This window comes from Phascolarctos cinereus, unplaced genomic scaffold (assembly GCF_003287225.1).
Source record: "Phascolarctos cinereus isolate Bilbo 61053 unplaced genomic scaffold, phaCin_HiC Scaffold_4;HRSCAF=312, whole genome shotgun sequence".
Classification (NCBI taxonomy): domain Eukaryota; kingdom Metazoa; phylum Chordata; class Mammalia; order Diprotodontia; family Phascolarctidae; genus Phascolarctos; species Phascolarctos cinereus.
In genome coordinates, this window is record NW_027555847.1 from 262952524 (window position 1) to 262966607 (window position 14084).

General features: G+C 38.1%; 1 protein-coding gene across 1 annotated transcript in view; it reads left to right on the forward strand.

The window, feature by feature from the left end:
* RECK (reversion inducing cysteine rich protein with kazal motifs) overlaps nt 1-14084 on the forward strand; it is a 73592-nt gene that overhangs the window by 31414 nt on the left and 28094 nt on the right. Inside the window, exons 7-9 of the mRNA XM_021004604.2 lie at nt 6597-6630; nt 10295-10492; nt 12429-12696. Coding sequence (XP_020860263.1) covers nt 6597-6630; nt 10295-10492; nt 12429-12696 — 500 coding nt within the window. The remainder of the gene's footprint in view (nt 1-6596; nt 6631-10294; nt 10493-12428; nt 12697-14084) is intronic.

Consider the following 14084-nt stretch of genomic DNA (forward strand, 5'->3'; position numbering starts at 1 on the left):
CTGACTAGTATTCTGGCCTAAGATGATCAAAAGTATCTTGGTTAGAGGAACTGAGTTATCATAAAAGGTCAGATTATAGCTTCTTGCCATGTATTCCTGGAGATTGTCAGTAAGTAGGACAGAAGAAAAGGATTATTTTAGCTTCTGTGTAAATTTAAAAAGAGAGACAGTATGGCATAGTAGATAACCAGCCTCTAAGACAGAAAGTCTTAGGTTCAAGTCACATCTCTGCCAGTACAATCTCTTAACCCTAGGCAAGTTGCTCGCAGTGCCTCTTAAGACTGTAAGTTATGGAGGAGTTGCAGATCTTCATTGGTGTGAGAGTTTCCTCATTGGGAGTTGCCTGTACTAATGAAATCTTAAGTCTGTGTAAAAATAATAATTTAAACATAAACATTAAAAATAATCAACATAAACCTGCAATTACCCTTTTCTACCACTATATGAAACACTGATGCCTACATACTGTGGTAAGGAGCAGCTGGGTTGATTCCTTTGAGGAGATAAGGAGACTTATCCTTAGGATTTGGTTGGTTTGGGGAACTAGGGCATTGATTTGGCTTCCTTGTCACCTGAGGCATAAAAAGCCTAGCCTAGAGGGATTTGGTGTCCCTGAGGTTTCCACAAAATTCTTATTTCTGTGTCTTTCTCTTCCTAGTACTGCCAATATGGATAGTGCAGAAGTAGAGGGGGGGGGAGCAGCAGCCATTTTAATCAATGATTAAGTCCCTCTAAATCTTTTATTGTTAAGTACATTGTAAAATGAGCTGGAGAAGGAAATGGCAAATCACTCCAGTATCTTTGCCAAGAAAACCCCAAATGGGGTCACAAAGAATAAGATGTGAAAAACAACTGAACACATTTTTTTTTAATTGAATTTTACATGTTCCATGAGTGTTTCATTGCATTCTAGTCCCAACCTGAATCATTGGACTGGCTTGAGCTAGATTCAGCCCACAACATTTGGCATCAGTTGGTAAGATTGACCCTGTGGCTGATCTTATGGTTTAAGTTGGGAAAGGAATGTGGGAAGGCCAGATAAGGTGGGTGGCTGCTGATGGAATAAGGGGTCTCCTGTTGACTCTGTAGGATTAGCCTAAGGAAGATAACAGACTGCATAAAGGCATATCACAGGCTTATATGCCCTGGCTCTTGCTCAGTTTTAGAAAAGCTGAATCACCAGCATAAAGGAGAGTGAAAGTAAATCGTCTTTGCACATTCAGCAGTTAGAAATAGATGTGAATGCATTGTTGGTTTTTAAGGATTGTGTCTTGAAAACCAAAAAGATATTCTTATAGAATGAGTAACAGTATAGGTGAAGGGGTGATGCTGATGGGAATGTGAACCAATAAGTTATAGGTGGGAGAGAATGGTCTCACAACACCAAGATCTGACTGGAGAAATTGTTAAATCCAACTGAGTAATGAGAAGAGAACGGAAATGGGAATTAGGATGAGAACTGGGAAGCCACCTCTGATGGTAAGAGAACCTGAGATTTATCCTATTACTAACCTAAAGGGATGACTTCCTCCACCGGAGGATTGGAGGATAGGACCAAGGCTTTCACCACCAAGGAACTTAAAAAGTTGCAGGAGAAATTAAAACAACATTGAGTCATTAGAGCAACAAATGATAGGAAAGTGATCCAATGGGGCCAATGTAGAACTCTTAGCTGCCTGATTCCATCTGCTTACAAAAGGGGAGCTTTCAGAAAATTTAGTTTCGTAAAGTCAGATGAATCATAGTCAGATGAGGATTGTCCTTTGTCCTGTTTTAGGCAGCTAAGATTGGGAATTCAGCATTCTGGGCCCCATTAAGATGAGCTCCCTTTGTAGCTGGTTTTCCAGTGGGAAAAAGCAAGGGAGGGGGTAAAATTCCTAAAAGAAATGTTTGGTGGACTTCATCTCTGTTGTTGCACCATGACTTCGTACACCTTTTGATCAGCATAACAGTTCAATAGCAGTTAAATCCCATCTTTTGAGCGAATCCCCACTTGAATGATATCAAGCTTTAGTTTGGGCCTCCCCTGCCACACCATTGAGCAGGCTTGTACCACCAGTGAGCAAAATTTCAGCTGGAGATTGGCAGGTACAGTTTGGGCACTGTAGCAGAGCACGTAAATAGAGGGCAGAGGGTGACAACACTCTCTCCTTTAATAAACTTTGGATGTGACTCCTGAACCAAGAGATTGATAAAAAGATAATTATCAGCCTATGGGAGTTTAAACCTTGTTGGGAATTCTAGGATCGGAGCAGCAAAGGTCCTTCTGCTTCACCCAAACTTAGTCTAGTGAGTTGTGCATTCAGCACTTATGTTCCAAGCACTGTGCTAAGCATGAGGATTACAAAGAAAAGCAAAGTTACACCTTGACCCAAGGCATTCGCATTCTAATGGGGAGACAACATATAAATTACTAGGTCATACAAGATGAACACAGATTAGATGGAAGGTGATCACAGAGGAGAAGGCACTAGCAGCTAGGTGAGGAGACGAGTGTGGAGAACAGAAAAAACCTCCTATAAAAGGTACAATTTAAACTGAGTCTTAAAGGAAGAAAGGGACACTGAGTGTTGAGGAGAGAACATCCCAGGCATAGTGGGACGGATAGGGCAAAGGCAAGGAAATGGGAAATAGAGTATTGTATACAAGGAACATGAAGAAGGCCAGTGCATAGAACATGGAAGGGAGTTTGAGGACTATAAAGGTAGGAAGGGGCCAGGCTTTGAAGAGCTTTAAATGCCAAACAGAACAGTTTATGCTTAATATTTTTTTTTGGGGGGGGAGCTAGGCAATGGGGTTAAGTGACTTGCCCAGGGTCACACAGCTAGTAAGCATCTGAGTGTCTGAAGCCGGATTTGAACTCAGGTCCTCCTGACTCCAGGGCTGGTGCTCTGTCCATTGCACCAGTTTATGCTTAATCTTGAAGGTAATAGGAAGCCACTGGAGTTTATTGAGCAGGGTCAGAACTCCCATCCCATTTGATCATTCCAAGCTACCCAAATCTTTGTATCCAGGCTTGAGGGACTCTTGCAATGAGTTCCCCTAGGGCACAGACCAAGGTTCTCCCCAAGACTGATTATTCTAACTATGAGACAGACATATGCCTGAGTGAATAGCTTAGAAAGGGGAAAGGATTGCAAAATATATAAAGATAAAGGGTCCTTAGATATTGGAGGCCTAGCTCCTGTTATACTAGAAGATCCTCAACAGGCCTACAGGGTACCTCAGTGTCTATTGGGTATTTTGGGAAGCAGAGCATGGAAGAAAGGAATATCCTTTTTCCAGTGGAAGTTCCTCCCCATCCTGTCCGGGTCACAGTTGTAGTGGCTAATCAGGGTGAGCATATTATGAGAATGGATATTATGAGTTTTAAAGAGTCTGACCTTATATGGATAATAACTTTTATGCTTGTTACTATGGGTAGGGCCAAATGGAAACCTTGGAGTTGCCTGATTCATCCCGTGTAGTTAAATAATATAGGGTTCTGGGTGGGAATGGGGATGAAATGCTAAAAGATAGCTCTTTCCTTGTGATAGAAATGAAGGAAACTAGAGTGCTTCACTAGTTCCCAGCTCTTCCTGTGGGTAAGGCAGAAAGCTGATTCTAATATTAAACTATTTTTAAAGAACCCATCTGATTTTAGAGTTGGAAGGAACTAGAGTTGGTAGAAACCAGGGCATCAAATTAACACTGATAAAAAAATGGGTAGGTGTTTTCAAATGATTAGACTGGTAAAATGTCAAGCAGGGAATAGTAAGAGTGGGAACTGGCTATAAGATCAGGATTCTTCTGTCTAGAAAGATAGGAATATGATCAAACTCTGTAAAGTCATGAAGGATCTGGAGAGAAACAATGGTCAGAGATTAACAAGTTCGGTATAGTAAAACTAGGCACCCCATTATTCTTCAAAGACGTAAATTTAGAACAAGTAAAAGAAGTTCAACTTTATGTAGTGGATGCAAAGCTGTTGCATTCTTTGGTCTAAGAGGTGCCATGGTTTGAAAATATAAATAGGTTCAAAATAAATTTAAATGAATTTATGCATGGCAAGCTTCATGATAGAAATCATTAAAGGAGATTTTGGGTTTGAAAACAAGAGGGAGGGGCAGGATATCCCTGGTCTTTTAGGTTGGCATCAAGGAAAAAAGTCATGTCCTTCCTTAAATTGTCTGTTGGCTTTTTTTTTTTAAAAAAAGAAAAAAGAGCAGCAGACTGTATGAACCTTGAATCTGGACTAATGTGGTCTAAGAGGCCTTATACTTTTATACTTTTAAGGAAATGCCTACATTCACATCCCACCTCATACATTTATTAGCTGCTTGACCATTTCACCTTTGTCCAGAGTCCATTTCCTGATGGAGAGGTTGCCATACCTTTCTAGGGAACATGATGGTATCACAGTGGTACAAGCAGTGGCTTTGTAGTCAGAGGACTTATCTAAATTTGAATCCCAGCTCTGCTACTTAACTGCTGGAATAAGGGAGCTGGATTAAATGACTTTCAGGGTCCTTTCTAGCACTAAATAGTGTGAACCTCTCAGCCCCAGCTCCCTTATCCTTAAAATGACAGTAATAATTCTCGTAATGACTACTTCAGATGTGTTGTAAAGATCAATTGATGTAGTGTATGGAAAGTGTTATGTAAGCCTTAAACACTATATAAACATGTCAGCTATTATTTCTTATCATCTTAAGGATAAGATTAACAAAGTATAGGACTGTAAGGGGCAGCTAGGTGGCACAATGAATAGAGCCCTGGCCTTGGAGTCAGAAGGACCTGAGTTCAAATCCAGCCTCAGATACTTAACACTTACTAGCTGTGTGACCTTGGGCAGGTCACTTAATCCTGATTGCCTCACCAAAAAAAAGCAAAAAAGAAAAAACACCAAAGTATAGGACAGTAGAGGGATTTGAATGGCAAATGGTAATGATATGAACAGTAAAAAGGATTTGTCGCTTTGGAGAGAAACAAAGAAATAGCAGTTTTGAACATAAAAGATGAGAAATAATAAAGACTATGTAGCTTGGAAAAAATATAAAACCATCAGCAGAACTTTATTCCACTGTTTACAGAGGCAAAAGACAAAGGCCAAAGAAAATGTCACCTCATGCCTTTATAAGGAAAAAATCTGGTAACAGATGATTGTGAAGAGTCAAAGGTTTTAATAGTTTTATCTCTCATGAAAAGCTGACAGAAATCAGATAAGCAGAATCAGTGCCAGCTGATGAGAGAATGAAAAGCCAAGTTAGATCAGGAAATAAGTAAAAAATATTTTTAAAAGTAAAAAGCACTATATTCAGACCAGCTGGATTATTAATAAAGATCAGCATTGTTGGAGAGAATGAACAGCTTTAAACGTTTTTCCTTCCACCATGTATTACTTGGAGGAGAGATCTCTGAGAAACCCTTTGCCCTAAGTAAATTTGTTCGGCTTTACTGCAAGGCTATGTTTAAAGTCTTCCTAAGTCTTTTCTTTCAAATAAATCTGTCACACATCATATTTATGATTTCACTGTAGTCCAAAGTCAAAGTCCTCTTGCCTTCATTTTCGTCCTTCAACCACAAAAACCTTTCTAATTTCCATCTGCTTTCTGCCTTTAAAATGTACATCATTTGTCTTATCTTTGCTCTTACACCAAGGCCCATTTCCTTTTGAAGTTCAGCTAATAAACCATTGCCATCAACCTGTTTTTGTGGATCTTGGCCTTGGTTTTGCTCATGTATCTCTGTTGTTGCTTTTCTCCTCTTTACATTTCACTGACAGCTCATTTGCATTCTTTAACTTTATACAGCATTCTATCTCAAAAAGTGCAGAGGACTAAGAGGAAAGGTGGGTCTTGGTGACAACTTTGCCAGTAACAGTCTATATAACTTTGGGCAATTAATCAAGTATTCATTAAGTGCCTACTATGTGCTAGATCCTGGACAAATCATTTTGCCAGTCTAGATCTCTGTTTCTTCATCTGAAAAAAATGCTAGACTACATCAGATTTCTCAGGTTTCTTCCAGCTCTAAAATACATGTTTCTATAAGTGTCTAGATTATTTGTGTTCAGTTATCTTCTTTATAATATTTTATATAGATTTCTATAATTTATAAGATTATGCATGAGTACTTGGGTGTAATTGTCCCTTTAATTAGCCTATATGTAGTTTCCATTATGTTGTAATAAAATCACTTCAGCTTCCTCTTGTGCAAAATGAGAATTTCATGAAGATAATCTCTAAGCTCCCTTCTATTGCTACAACTTTTTTTCCTAATCCCATTATGATACCTATCTCTGTACATGGTTTTGAAAAGAATATGGTTTAAATCAAACTGCTGAAAATAACTACATATAGTAAAAATCTGATAGAACACAATTAGCCTATAAGGTCAGTAATAGCTCTGTCCTATACCAGCGTTTAAAATTCTTATTATTCATCTTCATTGGTTAAATGTTTTTAATATATAAAATTTTGGATCTAAGACGTAGCTAAATATTTTATTATGTTCATATCATCTGTGGAATAGAATAAATTAGTATGATATTAATGTGTAAAGTTATGAGACCGTAAATACTATTATTAATTACTGGGATTTGTTTTTATTTACAGAATGCCCTTTTCAGTTGCATTAGCCAAAATGAAAGTAAGTATTTTATTTAAAGTTATACAACAAAAAACTCTTAAAACAAGCAGTTCAGAGAACACAAGTTAAGTGTTATTTGTATTGTGAGAAGCCTTAATGCTGTTGTTAAGAGTGAAGATCAAAATGAATGTGCAATAATAGGATTATTCCCATGATCGGAATTAAAATGTCTTGGCTTATTAAGCCATCTTTTCTCTGGGGAACTCAGAGCAATGACATTTATAATATCTCCTTTGTCCTAAAAGTAGACCTATGAAATAGGGAACTTACAAGTGTTAGAAAAAGACAATTTAGAGGTAATGAATGAATAAATATGGTCATTCTCAAGAGTTGAACTATCTTCCTTCTCTTGAAGAATGCTTCCCATAGTACTTGGTGTTCTCAGGTAGTCATTTCCACCATAGTACTCTAAAGGTGAATTTTTTAAAGAGATGTTTTTCCCTTATTCCTTTTATTTGTTCTCTAGATTGTTTTTTCTTGCTTTCCAGTGACTTATCTCCTACCCTTGCCACTAACATAGCATTACTGGTTGCACACTGAAGGAATGGAGGCTGTGGTAGTGAGCGCTCCTCTGGACCAGTGGTTCTGAAAGTGTGGTCCAGCACCCTCCCCCGCGAAGGTCCCTGAGACCTTTTCAGGGGGTCGGCAAAGTCAAAATTTTTTTTCACAATAATACTAAGACATTTTAATTTCTAATACAGTAAATATTGATAAGATAGAACGCATGGAAACAAAAGCTCTTTTGGAAGGAATCCTCAATTTTATAGAGTATAAAGGGTTCCTAAGACCACAAAGTTTGAGGACCACTGCTAGATACCTCTCTAATGTTCTTTTAGAGGCTCATCTCACCCTTGCTTTTTCTGAAGGATAGTGAATACAGACTACTATGGTGCTGCAATTTAATATTCTACCAAGAAAAGAAGCATAAGTTAAAAATTTGTGTACTTCACTTATCCATAGATCACTGAGGCTACAACCTTAGCTTTCCAGGATGTAGCTAACATTCAGTATTTTATTTTAGACACAAGTCTGACAAGCCTAGTTATCTAGTTTCCCATTTCATGCAGATTACAAATAGTCAATTAAAAATAGAGAAAAATGTTGTCACAATAACAGTAGTGAAAAAGTATAGCTAGTAACTACTACCAAGAGAGGAAAAAGAAAATTTTATAAAAAGCAGACCTGTGGGTCAGTATTGAATTACACAGCACTGAACACCAAGAGGCAGAGATGTGTATGATGTATTTTAGAAAAACTTCAGAGTAGTTTCATTGCTTTTTTTTTTAAGTGCTTCGGTGTATAAAACAGTAAGCTTTAGTTATCTGGAAAATTCACCTGTGTGGAATACTTCATTCTTTGTTCAAGGATCCCAGATAAATGAGGTGTTATTGAATAGGTTTTTCACCTTCTCTCAGGAGAAAGGAAGAATAAGGGAGTAAAAGAGAATGAGTTCTGTTTTAGACATATTGAGTCTGAGATGTCTCTGGCACATCCAGTTTGTAATATCCAATAGGTAATTGGTGATGTGGGATCGAAACTCAGAGAAGAGACCTATATATGGGGGGATGTATATAGATCTAGGAGCCATCAATGTATAGATGATTATCAGATCTAGGAGAGCTGGTAAGGTCACCAAGAATGTAGAGAGAGAAGAGTAGGGGACCCAGGACAGCCTTGAGGAACACCTAGAGTTGGGTGTGATGTGGATGACGATCCAGCAAAAGAAATTGAGGAGTAATCATCAGGTAGGAATCAAAACTGTAGTGCCATAAGAGCCCATACAGGAGAAAGTGTTAAGGAGAAGGTGGTCCCAGTTTCAATGCATCAGATAGGTCAAAAAAAGATGAGGACTGAGAAAAGATGATTCAATTTGACAATTATAAGATCTTTGGCAACTGTTGAAAGAGCAGTTTCTGTTGAGTGATGAGATTGGAAAGGATTTTTGAGTGGATGGAAGGAGAGGAAGCAGAGTCACTGAGTATAAAGTGTTTTCCTTTCTAGAAATTTGGCTGAGAAAGAAAAAAGAAATATGGGGTGAGAGCTTGAAGAGATGGTAGGATCCAGTGAAGCTTTTTGAAGAATGGGGGAAACCTGGGGGCAGCTAGGTGGTGCAGTGGAAAGAGCACCAGCCCTAGATTCAGGAGGACCTGAGTTCAAATCTGGATTCAGACACAGAACACTTACTAGCTGTGTGACCCTGGGCAAGTGACTTAAACCCATTGCCTAGCCAAAAACAAAACAAAACCAAAAAAAAAAAGAATGGGGGAAACCTGGGCATTTTTGAAGGCAGATGGGAAGGAACCAGTCGATAGGGAGAGATGAAGAGGGGCAATGACTGAGGCTGCACTCTGTTGGAGAAGCCAAAATGGGAATGGGATCAAGTTCACATCTAGAAGGAGTGACCTTGGCAGGAGGGGCCTTCTTGTTGTTAGAAACTGGGGAAAAGGAGGACAATGGCAGACATGGGAGATGATGTCAGGGGGGGTTTGAGATAAAGAGAAGGGGAGAAGAGAGAGCTCCTGTTGAATGGCCTTTATTTTCTGAGTGAAGAGGCGTAGTCCTCAGCTGAAAGAGAGCAAGGGAGGTGTGAGAGGCTTGATGAAAGAAGAGAAAGTTTGGAAATGCTTTTGTGGAGAGTGAGATAGGGAATCAATTAGATAAGAATAAGCAAAACATCTTTGGAAGATTTAAGAAATGTGACTAATGCAGTGACCAGTCATGACTAAAGAATACTGATGCTGAGGTACGTTTCCTCCCTCTTGGCAGAGAGGTGATGGACTAGAGGTGCAGAATAAGACATTTTCAGACAGTGAAATACCTTACATTGTTTCTTGGCTTTCCTGCTGAGCCTCACCATTCTCCCATAATCTATTTCATTTCATTCATCTAGCAAGTAGCTTACTTTTTGAATATAACAAACATTAATGTTGCGTCTATTCTAAGACTCACCCCCAACACCCTAACGTCTCTTTATTATCCGCATTATACCCTTGCTAATTATTTGAACTTTAACACCTTTTCCATTATTATATCCTTGCTTCACTGATGCCCAATAATAAAAAAAATCTCTCTTAGCTTCATCTGTCTGGAGATCCCCCCTGTATCTATCCCTTGTGACTCCCCTCTTCTGCATCTCTTCCCTACCTCTTCAACTCCTACTTTGTCTTTTGGTTCTTCCCAAGTCCCCAGGCCTAGTATTTTCCTGATTTAATACATGGAGACATTTTTCTATTTCCTGTCTATTTTTACCTCGACCTGTATCTATTCACTTGGATCTCAGTGACTGTTAACACTTAAAGCAAGACTGAAACTTCTTCCCCTTCTATAGAGTTCTAATGACATGCTTCAGTTAGGAACCATGCAAAAGTACCTAATAGCTCCATTAGGAACTTTTTTTTCTTATTGGGCTTCAAGAATTACCATTATCTAATTTTCTAATCTTACTATTCATAAACATCTATTGTACCTACTGGTTATAGCTACCTAACAGTTTTGCTTTCAGGTGTTTACTTCATATATAAGATTTTTCTGTAGCTACCTTTACATTTTGTTTTAAACACAGAAAGGCAGCAATTTCATTGTCTTATATCCTCATTGTTATGATGTCTTTATTACTAATGAATGCATATCCATTTGAACTTCTTACCTTTTTCCTCCCTCCCAGTGGGCTCAGTTTGTTGTAGTTATGCTGGTCATCACACAAACTGCCGAGAATACTGTCAAGCCATTTTTCGAACAGACTCTTCTCCTGGTCCATCTCAGATCAAAGCAGTTGAAAGTTATTGTGCATCTATTAGCCCACAGTTAATACACTGTGTGAACAACTACACCCAGTCTTATCCGATGAGGAATCCAACAGATAGTAAGTAAAATAAGAATGCTGTTTCTGGTGTCATGATGTATGAAATCTTTGTAGAGAAATGAAATAGCATTCTAAAAGAATTCTGAAGTCTATACTAGTTAGGTACATCAGCACAGATGGGTTGCAGTCTTCCTCAGTGGACTAAATTTCCACCCTGGAGTTCTCAAAATTGATGAAATCTTAGGTTCAGAAACCCTCCCTCTTGCCCCAGCACACTCCCCAAAGAAACAGGTTATGAACATACATTATAATAGAAAAGCATTTACTGAATATCTACTTGGTACCGTATACTACAAGAAATATTTTCGACAGTAATATAAAGAAAGATATCCTATGCCCTCAGGAGCTTTCTGGCTCAGAGAGAGGAGGGAAATAGAACATAGTCACAGATAAAGACAGCTTTTTTGTTGTTGTTGCTAATAATAGTATTGCATCCACTTAGAACAATCACAGTACTTTACAGTTTACCAATCCCTTTCCTTCAGCCCTGTGATGTGCATAATACAAGTATCATTTTTCCCATTTTATATGTGAGAAAACTGAGGTTCAGCAAGATTAAGGGACTTGCTGTTGGTCAAATTGCAGAATGGTAATGGGAATATTCTAGAAACTCTGGTACCCAACTTAGCTCTGTTGCTTTCTGTGTTACTCTAACAAAGTCCCTTCATTTCTCTCATTCTCATTTTCTTTATACTGTAAAACTGATGCCCAAGATCCCTCCAGTTTTAAATCTTAATGATCCTTCTTTCCTACACCATGCCACCTCCTCTCTTGTTGGAACGTCTGATGGTTTACCTATTAGTTAATCTTCCCTACATGATTTTTTTTATAAGAGATGGCAGAAAGCAGCAACACAGTACCAAGTTTTTCTTCTTCTTTCTTTGCCTGCTCTCTAATAGAAATAGTTAGACAGAGTGAAGTCATCACAGACAGAAACAAAAGAAATAGAGGACATACCAGATACTCAGATTGGTAAATTAGGTCTTATATTCACAAAAATAAATGCTAGCCCACATGCCCAGGTTCTAAATCAAATGTCAGATGAAAACAAGGCAATAGATATGAGGAGTAATGAAATGTCTTCAGACTTTCTTTAATTTTTTTTCTAGTTTTCTTGGGAATCTGTGAAGGAATTCTAAGTATTTTTATTTCATATGTATTCTCCTAGCTTAAGGATATAGGGACTGGGTGGGGCATAGGGTTGGCCTTGATAAACATGACTGGGGTCAAAACAGATTTAAAGAGCTAACTAAGATGTTGATAGACTTAATGATTTTCAAAAATTATTTATAAATCTGGAATTCCCTAGGAAAAATAGATGTGAAAACTCATCCAATTGCTGGTTTTCAGACTATACACTTCTTTTATTGTATTCTGCCTAATGTATATCTTTTAGAGTGTCTCACACATACCCCTGCCCCATCCCACTCTTTCCCAGAAATTTCCAGTAGTTTACCCTTTCCTTAAAGATAAATTCTAGACTGCTTAATTGAGATGGAAGGCACTGCACAGTGTGGTCTAATCTCCCTTTCCAAGACTGTCTCCCACTACTCTCCCTTACCTTACACTTTAGCCAGACTAAACTTGTTTCCATTTTAGGGACAAGTCCTATGCTTTTGCATGACCTATGCCTGGAATACCCTTCTCTTTACCTCTACTGCTTAGAATCCCTACCTATAGCCTTCAAAGAATAGCTCATGTGACAGCTCTTCCAGAAAGCCTTCTCTGATTCCTCCTCTTCTGATGGTAATGATCTCTAGTCTAAACTCAACACTCTAAACTTCTTTTGTGTACTTGCAGTCTAAAGTAAAGCTCTTTGTGGCTTATTAACCACATTAAATTATAATCTTTAGGGCAGGAGCTGTTTCTTCCCCAATCCCTAGTATAATTGGTGTTGTAAAAGAGTTAATTGAGCCTTCATATTCCATCAATTTAGGTTTATATTGCTGTGACAGAGCTGAAGACTATGCCTGCCAAAATGCTTGCAAGAGAATTCTTATGTCAATGAAGACAGAACTTGAAATAGTTGATGGACTCATAGAAGGTTGTAAAACAATGCCTCTGCCACAGGATCCACTCTGGCAGTGTTTTCTTGAAAGCTCAAGGTCTGTTCACCCTGGCGTCACTGTATATCCACCTCCTTCAACAGGCCTCGATGGAGCCAAATTACATTGCTGTTCTAAAGCAAATACTTCCACATGTAGGTCAGTATCTCTTTTTCTTTATTAAAGCTACTGGAAAGCAACACAATAATAAATGGCTTTAAACATCTAAAACTTTAAATAAATATTTAAGATCCTGCAGTTTTAACATTGTAAAGACTTTGGGGCAAAGACTAGAAAAAAATCAGAATACTTAGTGGTCTTGTACCTGAATAAGAGCAACAAATTTTAAAAGTATGACCCTGAATATATTACCATTACATTTGTGAAAGACTGGAACGAAGATTTCTTCATAGCAAAAAGTTAATGATAATTTGGAACTCGGGGATAGACCAAACAGCTTCCCAAGGTTCTATGAGTATCAGCCATTCAGCCTCTTCCTCCATTTTTCTTTCACAATATATGATGCCATTAGGATATTCAGCTTTTGCATTCTCTCTCTACTCCTAACTTCATTATTATAGGAGACTATCTATTGAGCAACAAAACCTCAGAGACTAAAAACAACACTTGCTTTTGCCTTAGGTTCCATAACTAGATTCTGAAATTAGAAAATATCTTTAAAGTACCTCAGCCTTTCTCCATCAGAACAGTGACGTGTTTTCAGATACCAAAATAGATCTATAATATTGATTTTCATGATCATGTGAGGCACTAGTCCCAGTCCTCTCATAAATTTGCTACACAATATGTATAAGGTCTTCCTCACCGCCTAACATCACAAGAGGAGCAGTGCAGCATTCAGGCTATCTCTTCACCCTGTCTATATAACCAGCCTGCCTTCTTTTTAGGTGACACATTTTGCTGATGTCATCCTTTACTCTTGTTCATATTTGAAGTCCCTTATTTGTGATATATTGTTTCTGCTTATACCCATCTTGTGTAGATCCATTGCCCTTTGTGTACTCATTTTCAATTCATCAGAGACTGGTGTTTCCATATATCATAGCTATGTGACATATTAACATATGGGCCTTTGTTTGGGGGAGAAGTTTGGAGTCATTAAAGGAGCTTTATAATTTCCTTGAAGGCAATCCAGCCTGTTCCTCTCCTTCCATTTAATTTTGGACCCAGTTTATCCATTGTACGATGCAATTTAAGTGCAACTCTGGATACTTCCTAGACTTTGTTGTTTGTTAATCACTGAGCATGTGTTGAAAATGCAAAGTTAGGTCTTCATTGTACAAAAGCTATCACTTGTAGGCCATCTTGGGATCCTCAGTTGTTATATATCTTTAAGTGCAAAGTCACTTATTCAGTGAGATGCAAGTAGATCTTGACTTTTTTGGAGAACCTCAAATTTAAATAACATTGCATTTTATCATTTATGCAAAGAACTTAGCACACAGTTATGTTTAAATGTAAAGTCTTTTGGGTGCAAAAGGTGATAAAAACTGATGTGTTCAATAATCATCCAGATTGCTTCTTTT